We start from the raw sequence: 16,241 nt of genomic DNA on the forward strand, positions 1-16,241 counted from the left end.
ACCGCATAATTTCAAGTGTGACAGTGCTGTAATACCATCACTGCTCTCTCAATTGATCTTAACAGCATCGCAGAGTCTTCCTTCCTCTTCTCTCCACTTTTCCTTCACTCCCCCTCTGCCCCCTCTGCCCCCTCTGCCCCCTCACCCCCTCACCCCCGTGGAGAGAGGCCAGTTGGGCTGGAAGCTAATTTGAAGCCAATCAATAGTGGTCTGTGTTTCTTCCTGTGTGTGTCAGCCTAGTCCGGTGCCCTTGTCTAACTGCCTGCAGAGAGAGAAGGAGCATCTGGTTGGGGACTATCACTCTCTGACTGTAAATCTATGGCAGCCACTAATCACCACCCCTCCAACAACCATTGTACTGAGTGCAAAAGACTATCTGATTGAATCCAAATGAGATTGATTTCTATGCCAAATCCAGTTGTCAAATGTGGGACCAGACAAAAAACCCTCTCAGGAACTTGATTAACTGTAACGATGGCATTTTAACTCCTGTTTGAGTGTATATTGAATTTCTTACATTGGAATGGATCGGAATGTATATACACAGATTAAAAAAGATGCACTCTTGAGCATACAAATAGTGATCCACAAACCCACATGTCCTTCACTTCGCCTGCAAGCAACAACACTGATGTTCAGATACAGAACCTGCCCAAGATAAGACCAGTCCCCTCCCTCTTCTCCCAACCCCTTTTCCTTAAACAGCCAATGAGAATGCTGTCTATTCATGAGCCGGGGTAGGAGTAGGCATGTGTAGGCAGCCTGCCACAGGAGGAGGTGTGTCTCCATGAGCCAAAAGTGTGTGTGCGTACCAGCGTGAGCTCACACTGAGAGAGGAGGTGGTGGAGAAGAGAGAGTGTATGTGGGCATGCAAGTGAGAATCAAGGGAAGGAGTGACAGGCAAGAGGGATAGAAAAGCCAAGTGCTTTTACTCATCTTACCACTGATACACTCCCCACAAACACACACACTGAAGGAACTACACCCACAACCTCTACTAAAGCAGTGAGCTGTTACACGTGGGTGTGTGTGTGCGTGTGTGTGTGTGTGTGTGTGTGTTTCCTGCGCTTGGAGCAACAGAGGGGATCTCTGAGGATACACGGATGAGAAAGAGGAGTGGGGGAAGCCAAGGAAGAGGAGCCCGAGTGTCTTTCGCCCCAGGGGGAGCTCACACACACCATAGACAGCACACACACGCCATCGGGCACTCTGCACTGTTTCCCTGACAACTAGAATGGGCTGCAATTTGTGCACCTTGCAGAAACGGGAGGAACACTACAAACTGCTGTATGAGATTGCACAGGTAAGTGAGACTTGAAGAGGTTTGGTGTGGTTGATGGTGGGAATCATTACTGTGATAAACTTAACGACAGCAGAGGCAATGATGGCAATGATTTGGAGAATTAGATTTCCCTCCAAGAAGACGCAAGAAAGGTTAAAATGAGACGAGGTGAGATGAGGAACTGAACAAAGTCATTTTGAGAAAGATACCAGACATGTTGAGTAGGAAAAATGGGAGAGGGACATGAGAGAAATGTACAAAAATGAGTTGCTTCCAAGCAGCGAGGGAGACAGCCAGTGTGTGTATTTCTTTCTCCATCAAAGTGAGTTGAGCTAGTTATTTCTCCTCAGCAGCAGCAGATGTGAAAACAAGTTCAGTTCTTTTTTTCCCGCGCTGGCTCCAGGGGAATTCATCCCATCTCTTCTTGCCTGTGACTGTCTAGAAGCAATACAGTTGAAAGAACAACCAGCAAATGTGTTATGCTATTTTCCTCTGTGTTTTCTGCCAAACTGGACTGAACTGGACAATATAATAGCTTTTTATTGAAAATATATTCACATTATGTGCTGCATGTTACCCTTTATTCTTAGAATTTCCCCAATATATAGGCAGAAATGAAACATAAGAAAATAAATCTTTTCACTGACGCTCTCGTTGTCACATCCACAGATTATCATATTGTCATAATGAGCAGAAATGCACTGTGAATGTATAACTTGTCATCTTGTACTGGGCTTGGATGGAATGTGTTGATTAGATTAGTGTGAAGTGTGAAAAAAAAACATCTCCAGTGTGGCATTCTTTTAGAAATGGAAGAAAATGATGTGTTTGATCTCTATTTGAACAAGTTTCATCTTTTAAGGTGAACTGTAAATAAAAATACAGAGGAACATCAAATGTAAAGTGTTAGTACGTGTTTTTTTATAGCAGCGATATGGTTTTGAGTGTAGAACTGATTGTTGGGAAACACGTGCACTGGGTTTTCTTCTGTTGTTGAAGTATAGTACGGGCGAATACGACGCCAGCATCAAGGTTTCATTCATCATTTAGTATCTTACATGGCTACAGACAGCAGGGAAATTGGATACAGCATTATGAGAATGAGCAGTTCTGTTAGTTTTATAATGTAAAATATATTTGATATCCAAAGTGTGCTGTCGTGTCAAAAACGTGTACATTTACAGCATTGGTAGAAGAAATAAACTCTCACTGTGACCAATAATAATGACAGCATGGCTGTTTTTTTATTTGATGTTTCTTCTAAAAGAAATACATTTTCAAGACCCCAGCCCTCCATTGCTGCTACACGCTGCTTTCATGAGCGTTACTCACAGCACTGCCGTCTTAAGCTCATTATGCTCTCTGACTAAATGGCCCATGCTTTAATGAGATGGTGGATGTCTGTGTTGTCTGCCTGGGTTGGAGTGCAAGGAAATTAACCATGTCAGTTAAAGGAAACCCTCGGAGGTCGTGGCTCCTTTGATACCATTGAGGTTAATTGAAAATATTGTTTAGAACAAAGGGATAAGTATAGTAACCATTAATTGCCTATTTAAAGACTGTGGCTGTGTACATTATAATGATAAATAGTATTGTTTAAGGACTTGTTTGACATTTTGGAAATACATTTGCATTCTTGTTGAAAGTGAGATGAGAAGGTTGACACCACTCTCATGTCTGTATAGTAAAGATTTAGCTAGGTTAGCTTAGCTTACCACAAAGGCTGGAAGTAGGGTGAAATAACTAACCTGGCTCTCTCCAACGGTAACAAACTCCACCCACCAACACCTCTAAAGCTCACCATCTTGTTTGTCAAAACGGTACCAAATGACCCCTTTAGCCTTCCCCCGTGTTTCCAGTCCTCTATGCTAACTTAGCTAGCTGTTGGCGCTAGCAAAACTATTCCTTTCAAGTATGGTGTAAGAGTAAACGCTGCTTAAAGTACATTCTGTATGTATTTACTGGTTTATCTTACACTAAACTAGACTTGGTATGGCACCAAAAAAAGATCTAAAATATATTCAACAGTTCAAGCAATTTTCATTTGACATAACGCAACAGCAGATGCATGATTGTATCATAAAGCATGGTGATTGCGTGGCGGACATAAAAATGACCCTTCTGGTTTCCTCCTATTTCTGCAACACACTGTAGATGTTCTGGCGTTGTGGCAGACGTCCAAGAATATTGTGTTTGTGTTTGTTTGTATGTGGAGGTGTGTATTACTCATGTAGGGGGGACATAAATCTGTTCACACAGTCACATTGTGGGGACTTGCCTTCCTTTTATAGACAAAATACAAGTCCCAATAACGTAAATTATTACATCAGGGTTAGGATGAGCAAGTAGAGGTTGTGGTGTGTGTGCCACAACCGCGAGCGAGCGAATCAGCTTACTGTTAAACGCTCTGCAGTGTGCAGGTGACAGTTGGCGAACTCCTACAGTTCTCATTACCAGAGGGAAAGAGAAGAGAAAGCAAGAAAAGAGAGCTCACCAGGCAGTAAGTGTGTCAGTGTGACTTTGTCCTGAAACTCGAGGCAGTGGGGATTCTGCAAATCCAGAGAGACTCCTCAACAATCCCTCTTTCTCTTCTCTCGTTTATAATTCCAGTTTTTTTCTCCTCTCCCTTTTCATACTTTCTCCTTCTTTATAACCTTCATTAGTCTCTCTCCGCCTCTGTCTTTCTCCCTCTCAGCAATCTGTTTCTCCCCTCTTTGATTTTACTTTAGTGCACACACAACACTACAGACACTAAAAGTCTTTTTGTTCTATTGTATTTCCAAAAGTGCTGCACACTAGAACACCACCTGCTCATTATACCAGTGTCGAACCGAAGGATGCTGATACTGTAGGTAAATCAGGGATAGAACAGGTGCATCGTGGCACTAGACTGGAGCTTTTGGACAAACTGCAGACCTAATTCTCTCACTTGTCCCTAGATACTTGATGTGATGCATTCCGGTCCCTTTTGTCTTGGTCGATGAATCCTGACTAACATGGTTTCTTGTTAGATCAAAGAGACTATTGAGAATAACAGTTTGATATTGTTGCCATTGTTTTCAGTAATTTGATAGCATCATCAATTCAAGTCTTGGTAAGAAAGCTGCCTGTGTGTAAACATTTTAGAGAAGCACAATTTTAATTCAGTTTAATTCAGTCCAAATTTTTGACATTGAGTTTAATTCTGGTGAACTTTGATCTGCAAATTTGCTCCGCTGACCAATAGCAAGTCGTCTTGACAGATCTGTACTTTTAGGAGACGGAGAGCCGAAAACTCCAAAATATGCCGAGAGGAAGCTCATTAGCTATGTTGCGCCATACAGTTCTCACTGACGCTGTCGGTAGCTAATAAACACCTCCGCAGAGGGGAATGGTTTGTAGCCAGTTATGAGACAGCTAAGAGTTGATGGTATGAAAAGCTTTTTTGAATAAAGTGTGTGAACTTTTGGTCCCGTCAGAGGTGCTACAGTAACAAGCTTGCTAACTGATAGTAAGCATGAGGTTAGCAAAAAAACTCCAAGAAACTCAGGGAGCTGGTTCCGTTCAGTTATCAGCTAGTTTGCCAGCTACAGCAGTTCACCAACTGTCATGGTGCGTTCCAGTTGTACTTTGAAGTCGGAATTTCCGAGTTCCCAGTCGAAGAATGTCAAAGGGGAATGCTCTCTGAAGTCGGATATCCGAAACCTCACTAACCCCAACCTCAAAATGCAAAGATCCAAGATGCAAACAAAAGACTAAACAGAACAAAACAAAACCAGAACAGAGCGCAGTTCAAACTAGCGGAGTCATGAGATGGGGAAAGCAATCTTGAAGAGGTGGGTTTTAAGGTCTTGACTGTCTGATGTGGTTATGGAGCGCATTCCAGAGGGAGGGTGACGCAACTAAGAAGGCCCTGTCGCCCCAGGTCAGGAGTTTGGTCCCAATGGTGATTAGGGTGTTTGCATCTCCAGACCTGAGGCAACGGGTAAGGTAATATACTGTTTATTAGCACTTCTGTCTTATTTGTGTCTCATTTAATCAGTGAAACTCAAAGTACTCCAAGTAAGTACCATGGTTGCTACGGTGTTTGTATATGCAAAATACCGCATGAGTAAATGCGTGTTGTTATCACCTGGTATTGTTAACAATGGCTAACAAAGATGATGGGTTTTACAACTTGTAATACTGAAACGTGGTCAACTCGGGTCAACTCTGATGTGACGCCATTCTCAACTCTGTTTCCCGACTTCCAAGGTAAATGAAATGCAACATCAGCATCAGTATAGTCACTGTATCACCAAGCTTTTAGAACTCAATAATTCGCAAAGAGATGTGACAAGGCATATAGATAGATTTTTCACATTAAATGTCTTTTGTGGATGAAACATTGACACTTTACGATATGGATTGAAGCTTTATTGGACGTATGGTAATGATTTCCTCCCCAAAAATGGATATGTGTTTGCAGCAGACCCGTTCAGCACCTTCCATTTTGAAAAAGTAATTGAGCATTTCAGGGGGCAATTCCAGTTTTTAGCCCGTAGGCCAGCCTCGGTGTCTCCCACACCACAGTGGCTATCTCTGTTCACACAGCTGCACTATTCTGACAGGACTGCTGGCTGCCCGACCCCTGCTGCCCAGCAGCTACTGAGAGATTTATGACTCTCGTCAGACCATTTACATTCAACATTTCATTAGTGATGTTCTGTGTGTGTATCTTGACACACTCGCACAGCAGGGGTCCATTCTGGCAGTAGCAATTGCCATTCCATGTATTTTGCTTGTGGCTGTGTCAAATTGTCCCACCTCGTCTGTCCTTCAGAGCCTCACTGGACCCACGTGTTTCGTTCTATTAGTTGTACCGTCAGCAATATTGTATCACACAACAATACAAGAGCCACTAAGTACTCTGTGTGTAAACCTTCCCTGCAAAGTAATGGAGTAGTTTTTGATTTCTATGGAAGAAGTCCTGAATAATTAAGATTCAAACCAAACAAAAGTATGGTTTTATTGAGTGCAGTTTAGTCAGATCTGGTTAATTTCATTGTGTGGCTTGTTAAGGTCAGCCATTTGATGTTGGTTCAAATATTGCATATAATCTTTGAAGTTATCATTCTTAAGGCATTCATTGTATCCAAACCCTTATTTAAAACCAGCATTTTTTCAGCAGTACAATTACATTTATTAATGTTTTTATTGTTACTGGGATTTAAATTGCGAACCCATGCACCCAAGGGATTCATAGGGAAAGGACTTAATAAGAAAAAGATGCACACATTTCATATCTTGTGGAACACAATATTGGATCATGTGTTCTGTATTATTGTGTAAGGGGATATTGTTAACTATACCTGTACTTTCATCACATGTACCACATTCACAAGGGTATTACCTTTAAGTTTGATTTGCACCTTTTTCCCCCTCTTTGTATACATGGGTGTGTACGGTTGTGACCCAGGCCAAGACTTGGTGTGAGCCTGTCCTCCGGAGACAGATGCTGTGCCACATGTCCAGCCTGTTAGACAGCATGGAGGGGGCTAGACAGTCACCCCGACATCCCGCCTCCCGCCACCTCCTATGGAGTCCAGAGAGTGCCACACAGAGCAGGGGAAGCTGTGGTCAGACTCACACAGCCGTTACCTCCATATGGCCACCTCAGACCTGTCCAGATAGGGATGTGGAATATATCGGTTACATCGGCAAACCACATCACCTACAAAATTACGTTTCCATACAACTACGGGAAATATATTGTCTCCTGGATTACAGTTTTAAACATGTGTTTGTTGTTGTAAAACGCAACAAAACTACTTGGTTATGTTGAGTAAAATATCACGATTTTTTGTATGTTTGCTACATTTCGACTTTTGGTTTCACACAGGACACAAACAGTGGTCTGAGTGAAACCTGGGTGAAAGTCCTGTTTTTATTTGACCCATCCATCTACCCCAACCTTCCCCTTACATGGACTTCCACGACTATGATTACACATTTATTTGTGATGCGTCAAAAACAAACGTATGGGAGAACATACATTTCCCTCGAAGCGTAATTAATGATGCGATTTTGTTGTATGGGAACGTCATTTTTGGTAGACCAGGCTGGCCTGAGAGGTTGTGAAGTCACTTGTACAGCAGAAAATGAAGTGGAAATGGAAAAATCCCAGCTAAATATTAAATGATCCAAGAGTTAGAAAGCATGACAGAGAAGTCTGGGACCTTGATGAATATAATCTTCTGCTCCCAGATCTTTCTTCTGAATTATGATTTTGGGTCGTAATGTGCTACAGATGACCAGCAGGGTATGAAGGGAGGTGGTATCACCTGATTCATCAGCTGCCCAGATGTCAGAGAAGCACAACACTGGGCCTGAACTCACTTTTCTTTCTTTCTCTCTCTCTGATGGGATTTTGAGCTTTTTCCGAAAGTATAGAATGAAGTGACCTTTTGCATTTTTCGGTCCGAGCTTGTCTTCCTGTCTGTGCAGGTCAGTGAGTTTAACCTTTTCACCTGTGAGTGTAATTCCATTTGACAAGTCTCTCTCTCTCTCTCATACACAGGCGCTTGCTGTGTGTGATTTTGAATGGCAGTTTTGTATTGCGTGTCAGAAAACGGACCATATTTCTCAAAACGTACATCTCTACTCGCATTTTGTGCATCTTATTTTATCTAACTTTACGGGGAAAAGTGTAACAATCACACTTTCAAAGCTTAGAGGTACTAAATAATAAACTTTAGGTAATGGTTTCCCCCTCTAAAATGTTAATGTTGTGTTATGTAAATTAACTCTGCTGTTGAGCAAAGATCATCTGCTGTCTTCCATCATGGTTATAGTTGCTCGTTGGAGCACAGCATGGCGGTAATACCGCATGATTTAGAGGTGCATATGGCCTTGTCACCGGCGCCGTGGGGAGCACGTCTTCTAGTAGCCGGCCAAAACTGGAAACAGGAAATGGGTGATTATTCAGCGTCAGGTTAATGCCAGGCTAATATATGAAGCAGCACCTTTGTATTGTTATGTGTGTTTGCTTACTATTAGAAATATGTAAACGATTGAAATAGATTAGTGAGGTATTTTTGATTTTACTGTAAATGAAGTTGAGCGTACGTGTGTGTTTCCTTGCAGGGTGTGATACTGGGATAATGACAGACAGGTTGTCAACTTGTATATTGATGTCCATGTCTGGCTCGTGTCTTTCTTTGTGTATCTGTCTGCCTGGCAGTAAGCAACCACACGTTCACATTTCTTTTTAGCTGTGTGTGTGTGTGTGTGTGTGTGTGTGTGTGTGTGTGTGTGTGTGTGTGTGTGTGTGTGTGTGTGTGTGGGTGGGGGGGGGGAATCACAAAGTCATAGAAAGCAGGTCCGGCGTTTTGCTCCACCAGCCAACGATCTCCCCCTGCGTTGGCTCTGATAAGCCCAGGATGAAAGCCCTTTCTGTGGGCAGAGTGACACTCCTCACCCCCTCCTGTCTCCTATCTACATGATGCATGTACACACAACTACACAGCATTGTGAAGAGGTAGATATGCCTATTTGCACATACTATGTCCATACATATACCACACAGAAGGAACATCTCACAGGTTCAGTACATTTATCTTTTTTTTTTTTTTAACGACTGTTTAAAAATGTCATTCAAGCTCTCAGTGCTTGACAAGAGGACTTATCAGTTGTTATCAGCCTCTAGCTGATTACCATACTCACCAATCGGCCAAGTGGCCTGGCCAAGATGATAGGATGTAGGGAGAGGGAGAAGGGGGAAAGAGAAAGGGTGGGGGCTGAGGAAAAAATGGAAAGGTAGAGGAGGGTAAAATGTGATAAAGAAAGAAAATGAAGGGAAGATTGTGCAGTAGTAAAGCATGAGAGAACCAGAGCGAGAAAAGAGGAGCCATCAATAAGTCCCTTAAATCCCCCCATTCTAGGTCTTTACCTCGTCCCTTTCCTAAACACAAAGTCTCGTCCTCCTCCTCCCGTCACTTATCAGTCGCCAAACACAGTTTCAAGTCTGTTCCGCTCCACTGCCCCTGTCTGATTCCTGCTTGCTTGTCTGTCTACCCGACTCATTAATACACTTTGGTGTGACCCCGCCCTCTGAGGTGCCACAAATGTTCCCAGCGTGTTGGAAAAACCCTGCAAAGAAAAATACAGTGATGGAGGACTCAGAGACTGTTCGTCAGTCATGTGTGGGAGGAAGAGTGACATTCATTGTGTTTAGTCTCAGTGTGTGTGCTGTCAGACGGTGATTGTTATATGGTTTGAAGTCAACCTTGTGCCAGATTAACCCAATAATGCACCTTATGGCCACACGCTGCAGGCTGTGTTTTGTCAGGTTAGACAGATGTTACGGCGAACCATCTGTAGCTGTTATGGATATGTCACAAAAATGCACACATACACATTCACAAAACTTTCTCCTAGATATTTAGCTGTTTCAGGGGGGAAAATGTTAAAACACTTCTTCTGAGCATATAATTTCTCTATATTTGTTTGAGTTATTTGGCAGCGAAGGTGCAATTCTCTTCTGAGACCAAATGTCAGTTTAACTATAAAAAGAAAACTCAAACACGCATTATCATTCAGGGGAGACAGGGTTTTTTGTTATTACAGTTATTGCCGAAAAATCAGTGGCTCTAAGTCGTTAACATTTACAGCTTGTAATGTCGATGATGTTTTTCTCTGACAGCCACCGTGACATCTGCTCTACAGCATGTTGTCAAAGCTAAATCATTTGTTTGTGTCTTAAAAAGGCTGTTAGCTAAATGCTTAAAAATGCAAATGCACTGTTGCACTGCCACTGCCAAGTGTGCTCTGAACCCACAGGGTGAGTCCTGGGTCCAGGTGGTCTAAAGGGAGATTAGGTTACAGCAGGGCTCTGGTGTTGAATTCCCACTTAACCAACTTGGGTTTAGGAGTCATTAGGCCCACTGAGAGCCTGGAATCGAGTCCAGTTACAGATAGAATGACACTAAGCCATCTGCATAGTAGGGGGGATGATTACATTTAGCGCTGGGTGTAACCATAAGCCTTGTGTTGATATGGGAAATGCCCTCAGGATGGAGAGTGGCCAAAGCACTCGTTGTTGTTGTTGTTGTTGTTGTTGTTGTTGTTGTTAGTTTGAGGAAATCTATTAGATTGCCTCTTCTGTTGTGCAGTCTACTTCAATCTTGTTAGATGTGGGAAATGCATCCAACACTGTGTTCAGTGAGAAAGGAAGAAGGAACTAAAAACCACAGTAAGTGCAGTACAATAGCTTCAAATATACCAAACCAATGTAAGTGCTACATACATAAATAAGAATTGTATTTATTTATTAAAATGATTGCCCAAGTTGCTGTTGAAACAGATGGGTTTTCAGTCTGCGACGGAAGGTGTGAAGACTTTCTGCTGACCTGATATCAATGGGGAGGTCGGACCACCATTTTGGAGCCAGGTTAGCAAACAGGCGGATTTTATTTGAGGGGCATCTGGGTCCCACTCGCAGTGAGGGAGCAGCGAGTCGATTGGCCGATGCAGAGCTAAATGTATGGTTTGACCATGTCCAGGATGTACAAAGGGCCTGATCCATTCACAGCACGGTAGGCCAGCACCAGAGTCTTGAAGCAGATTCGGGCAGCTACTGGAAGCCAGTGAAGGGAGAGGAGGAGCGGTGTAATTTGGGAAGATTTACTTCCACATTAGATGATTATGCACCAGGAAAGTAAGGGTGTGGAGTTAAGCGTGGGGGATCAGCATGTAGCACATCTGACTTTTATACACATTGCCAATAATGTGCGTCCTTTTTCATTAACCATAAACATAATCCTCACCTTAACCCTTTTCCCAAACTTAGTATTTTCTTTGTCTGGCCATAAGGCCATTCAAAAAGATTAGACGTCGGCCACAAGAAGTTAAAAATCAGTCTTATCATCCTGAATGAATACATTCAGTCATTATAATTACAACATGATTCATGGCCTTGTTACGGGAAGACTCACACAAATGATGCCTGTGACCCATTTTAAGAAACAGTGGTTTGATTTAGACTCAAACTGTGATACAGTCTGAAAATTACCCAAACGCGCTCACTAATCTTCCGACTGATAATACGTTGGTGGCGGATGTGATTAGCCATTCATTCACTCTGTCATATTGTAAAGTCAACTGCCTGAAACTGTGAATACGGTCTAAGTCTTGATTGAGGCAAGTGGAATCAGGGTAAATTGCACCACAGTGTGTCTCTAACTTAACAAACCAACCATGCTTTTGCATGAAGGTATTTTTCATCGCAGAATAAGCTCTTCTCGCCCGCTCAGTGTGAGGTCGTTTTTCTTCTTCACCAAAGGGGAGGACTGGGAAAGCTTCAAGTTATGAATAATGCTAATGATTGAGGTGCTTCCAGTGAACATAAACATGCATCACTTTAAAATGAAAAAAGGCAAAGGTTTGGTGGGAGAGAGAAGGAGAAAAAAAGGAAAGTTCACACTCCAGGCTTCTTTAGGAAAATACTTAATTTTATACAAAACGCAGCACATAAATCTTTTATTGTCCTGCTCCCCAGTAAAATGTTTTCACTTTCCAAGCCCTAGCATGTTTTGCTAATTATGCCCCTGAATCCGGAGCTGGCTTTTTTTTGCCTTGAACCATGTGCTCATAGCAAGACTTTTTTCAAAAAAGATGCCCCCATTTCTGAATTTAAGATGAACCTTATCTCACTGATTAATGGTATAGAATAACTTGTTTCTAAAGGACTTTGAGTCCTATAATGTTTCCTCTATATTCCTGTTTTAATTCAAAGATGCAACAAAAAAACAAAGTTTTTCTGTTACATAGTTATGAGTCTGTAAAATGCTTCAAGCGTTGAGAGGCTATGTTAATTTCTGATGTCTTCAGTCAGCATTCACTCAGACTCGGTTCTATCTCTCTGTCTCTTCACTGGTGTCTGCATGTGGTGTCACTTTCATGACACCGTTAAACCCCGGCTAGTGTGTCTGTACGGTTTACCCACAGCACTGTCCTTGCTTAAACCCAATGAACAATGAAAACAAGGGCATCAGAACTTAATGGGATCTTTTTAAGAGTCGTTGCCAAATCTAAAAGTCAACATTAACTGTCAAAAACAACTTGTATTTCTTTTTATAAATTTGGTATGTGTCAATTTCCAAAATACAACATATCCAAAGTAAATAACGTTCAAAATAAATCCAAATTTTTAATTAGATACTATTTTCATTACTGCCAGGTCAACCTCTAAAGATAACAACATCATAAACCATAGATTATTCAATACTTACTATAATCCATCCATCCATATAGTCCCAGTGCTTTCTCTATCCTGTCTGTGGTGCCATTTCTATTGGTTATTACTGAAGGAAATCTTTAAACAATGGGTCACAAATATATAGTTTAAATTTTCATAAAGGCACAATCATTTCCATAATACAGCTGGGCACTGCAGGGTTTTTTTTAGCAAACGTAACACAAACAAGAGAAAGTAGAGCACTTGTTGAGGACTATTTTCAGCAGCGAATTAATACCCATTTGGTGCACTGGTACATTAATGTCAGCTAAATGGTGTTGGACTGGGTAAAATATGGAGGTTTATGACTCAAAATAAAAAGCTTAGTACTACACTTGTTAGCAGGATCCATTCATCGTTGGTTTTGTTGACAGTAAGAATATCACCAGTCTTGTTTGGAGAATGTATGTTCAGCTTTACCATATAGAGGAGTAACACACAACCCCTTTGTGAACCCAGCCGTCTGGATGAAATATGTGGGTCTAATCGGTGACCCCTCGAGAGCCTAATTCAAACTCATTGCTACTATGTGTCGAGGGGTTGGAGGAAGGGCCACTGTATTGTTCAGCCCAGCTCACTGGCTGTTGTTTTAATGGCAGATGAGAGATTAATGGCGATCTAATGACTGTGGGGAGGACACAGAGCAACAATAGAGTCCTGGCACAGCACAGGCCAAGTACATTAGTCAGTCAAGACAACTATCTGCATGGATGCACAAACACGCACACATACAAGTCAAATGTACACCAAAAACATCCAACACATGTACACATGTACGTAGATTAAAAATGAAAGTGTCTATTGATTTATCAGTAAAGAAGTTTTGCAGTCATCTGCCATCAGCGCAGCCTTGATCATCACAAGCAAAACAAACTGAGCTAATTCTCCACCCCCCAATGTGACAAAAGAAGGCTAATTTATGCATTGCCGACATGGTGTGCGAGGAATAAGACTGTGGCAGCGGGGCTGAATGCTCACTCGTGGATTGGGGTAATTGTGATTCGGGTGCTAGGATGGTGAGGGTAATGAATGTCTTGTTGATGCAGTTTGTCATAACCCGTGCCATCCGTGGCTGCTTGAGGACACAGAGCCTATTAGTTAAATACAGACACATTGGCCCTGCCATGATGTATGAGCTTGCCAGGCAGAAGGCATTTGTCATTTTATGAGGGAAAATGAAGAAACTGCCAGGCTGAAGTAGATGTTGAACAAGATTGTGGATTAAACTAGGCAGTGTGAGGCAAACCTCTTGACTTTTGCCATTGGGCTTTCTAGTCGTAAGAAAAATGTTTTTAATTGGACTTCATGTGCTTTCGAATACCTCAGTAAAGATATAGTAGGAGGTTGTTTTTCCCTTGACAGTATCACTTGCACATACTAGCACATGATTGCCTTATGAATAAAAGTAAATACTCATATTGTAATTCCAAAAAGCAGAATACAAGACAAATTATGTTTCATTCCAAGGTTTTACCAGTGGGGAGTATCTGTATTCATGAACCCTAATTGAAAGGAAGCCCGCCTTGCATGTGGAAGTGGTACAAAGAGCAGGAAATGAGATGGTTCTTAATGCGTTCACTGACGGATGATAACCTTTGATTTCCCCCCACTTACATCAGAAATGGCTGCTTGGAATGACAGTCACAAGTCAACAGTCTCTGATGTCTGCTACGTGTTTCTAATGCCGGTGTTGTCACGCTGGGGTGGGGAAAGATAGACATGTGAAGAGCTAGAGAAGAGAAAACCCTTGAGACAAACATAACACATAGGTATAAACAGAAAGAGATTTACTTCCTGTTTTTAGAGTGCTTTGGAAATATACAGTGTTTTTACCCACTGGATCTAAATGAAATGGGCTGATTTAAGAGTGACAATGACAGACAAAAGCAGAAATAAACCCTTGACAACAAGACAAAAGAAAAATCGCTCCACAGAAAAGAGAATGAGAGAAAGAAAATAATAATAAGATTAGATCAAAAATCCATTCTAGTTATGAAATGTTAGAATAATTCAATAATTAATGTTTGACGCATTACGTGAGACATAACTCATTTTGTTTTAAATTACACTTCAGAAAATTAGATTTTCAACAAATTCATATGGATGAAAAATAGGGTGAAAAAGACACCTCCAACATCAGGACTTCCATATTTTATTAGTATTTTATTTAAAATCAACTTACAAGTTCATCTGTATCCAGACAACTAGCCTTTTAGTTGTAATGAGTATGTTTATGAAACTAAAATGAATGTTCATTATCCTAATCATTACATTCAAAAGCAGCATTATATTTAGTGATTGATATGCAGTTGTCCCACTTATGGTGACAATGACAAACTGCTAGTAAGTCCCATCAATTCTGGACGACTCCCTAGCTGGTAGCGACACGGGTCGGTCGTGTGTGGGTGAGCTTACTAGAATCACTGGTTCAGGCAGACAGGTCAAAAAGTGAAAAGCAGTGTTTTGAGTTAGTTATTAATAACTTACAGAAACATTGCATGCAATAAACCAGATTCCACCAGTTTCCATCGGATCAGGTTCGGGTGGTTGATTAAAGAATATTTTCTGGGGTCGGGTGGTGAGGATTGGCTCCCAACACGGGTTGTGTGGTTGTGGGCAATGAACACCACTAGCTAGCTCAAAAACAGGCACAGCTAGCTGACGCTAAATTGTTTATTGACCGACTTTTGATATTTAAAAATACAGCAAACAGTTAATTTTGTAGTTTGGCTAACGTGCAAAATACATCCCATAAAATGCCTGTAAAATGTAAAATCTGAGAATACTGCCGAGCATTGATCCCAACCTTGATTTTATGTGAGATCTTTGGCCGTAGGGAAGTTTTAGTGTTGAGACATTTTATGTTTTTAAGGGATCATTGGTGCAAAATCAAAATCAATTCTTTTGGTTTTAGCCCAGCATTGGAAGGTAACAGCGTATGATCAGCTGCAAGGCAGCAAAGTCGATCTTGTTGAAGGACACTTCAGCAGTGTGGATACTTCATGATGAAGGGCTTGAATGCAGGATAACCAGATGAAGGACAGTACACCAGCCTGTTACTTTTAGCAGATATTATATTTTTGAACAGGGACATATGGGAAGCACTGGTCTCTGCTGTTGCTTCGAGAAAGTAGAAAAACATTTGAAGCTCGCCACTCGTTTGCTAAAAATTCTTAAATCTTTTACTTTTAACGCTCCCTCTAAAGCTCAGATCTAAAAGCTAAAACAAGCCAGCACTGTGAAGAGCGATTCCAAGAGAAAACACAGTCTAATCTACCGCACACAGATATTGTGTGATGTACAAGGGATTGACCTGAGCGGGCTACTTAACATCCGTCCCGACAGCAGCTATTTAATCCACGTTTCATGTTGTCATGCCGTCTTCCTCCATGCACAACTAATTGGTTGTTTTTGCCTGTTGTGCAGGAGCCCATGTCTGAAAAACTGTGAAGGACACTCATTACAACTTGTACAGACACTCGTAGGCGATGAAATCATGGATGCAGACGAGCACATAAACACAGACAGGAAGAGCTGAACTCTATTCGGTGAATAAGGGTCCTAATAAGAGCACTGAGCGAAATCTCCTTGAACCCATTGCCATAGCTCATCACACACACCAAATACACACATACCCACACCCAAGCCGCCACTACTACTACCAACACAAAACCACATCTCTCGCACCCCCTTCCGCACTCGCTC

The 16,241-nt window shown here is 41.7% G+C and overlaps 1 protein-coding gene across 1 annotated transcript in view; it reads left to right on the plus strand.

The window, feature by feature from the left end:
* Nucleotides 1-843: 843 nt before the first annotated feature.
* pdzrn4 (PDZ domain containing ring finger 4) overlaps nucleotides 844-16,241 on the plus strand; it is a 34,673-nt gene continuing 19,275 nt past the window's right edge. Inside the window, exon 1 of the mRNA XM_029462062.1 lies at nucleotides 844-1,303. Within this exon, the coding sequence (XP_029317922.1) occupies nucleotides 1,235-1,303 (69 nt within the window). The 5' untranslated portion in view covers nucleotides 844-1,234. The remainder of the gene's footprint in view (nucleotides 1,304-16,241) is intronic.

Source organism: Cottoperca gobio, chromosome 23, assembly GCF_900634415.1.
Source record: "Cottoperca gobio chromosome 23, fCotGob3.1, whole genome shotgun sequence".
NCBI classification, from domain to species: Eukaryota; Metazoa; Chordata; class Actinopteri; order Perciformes; family Bovichtidae; genus Cottoperca; species Cottoperca gobio.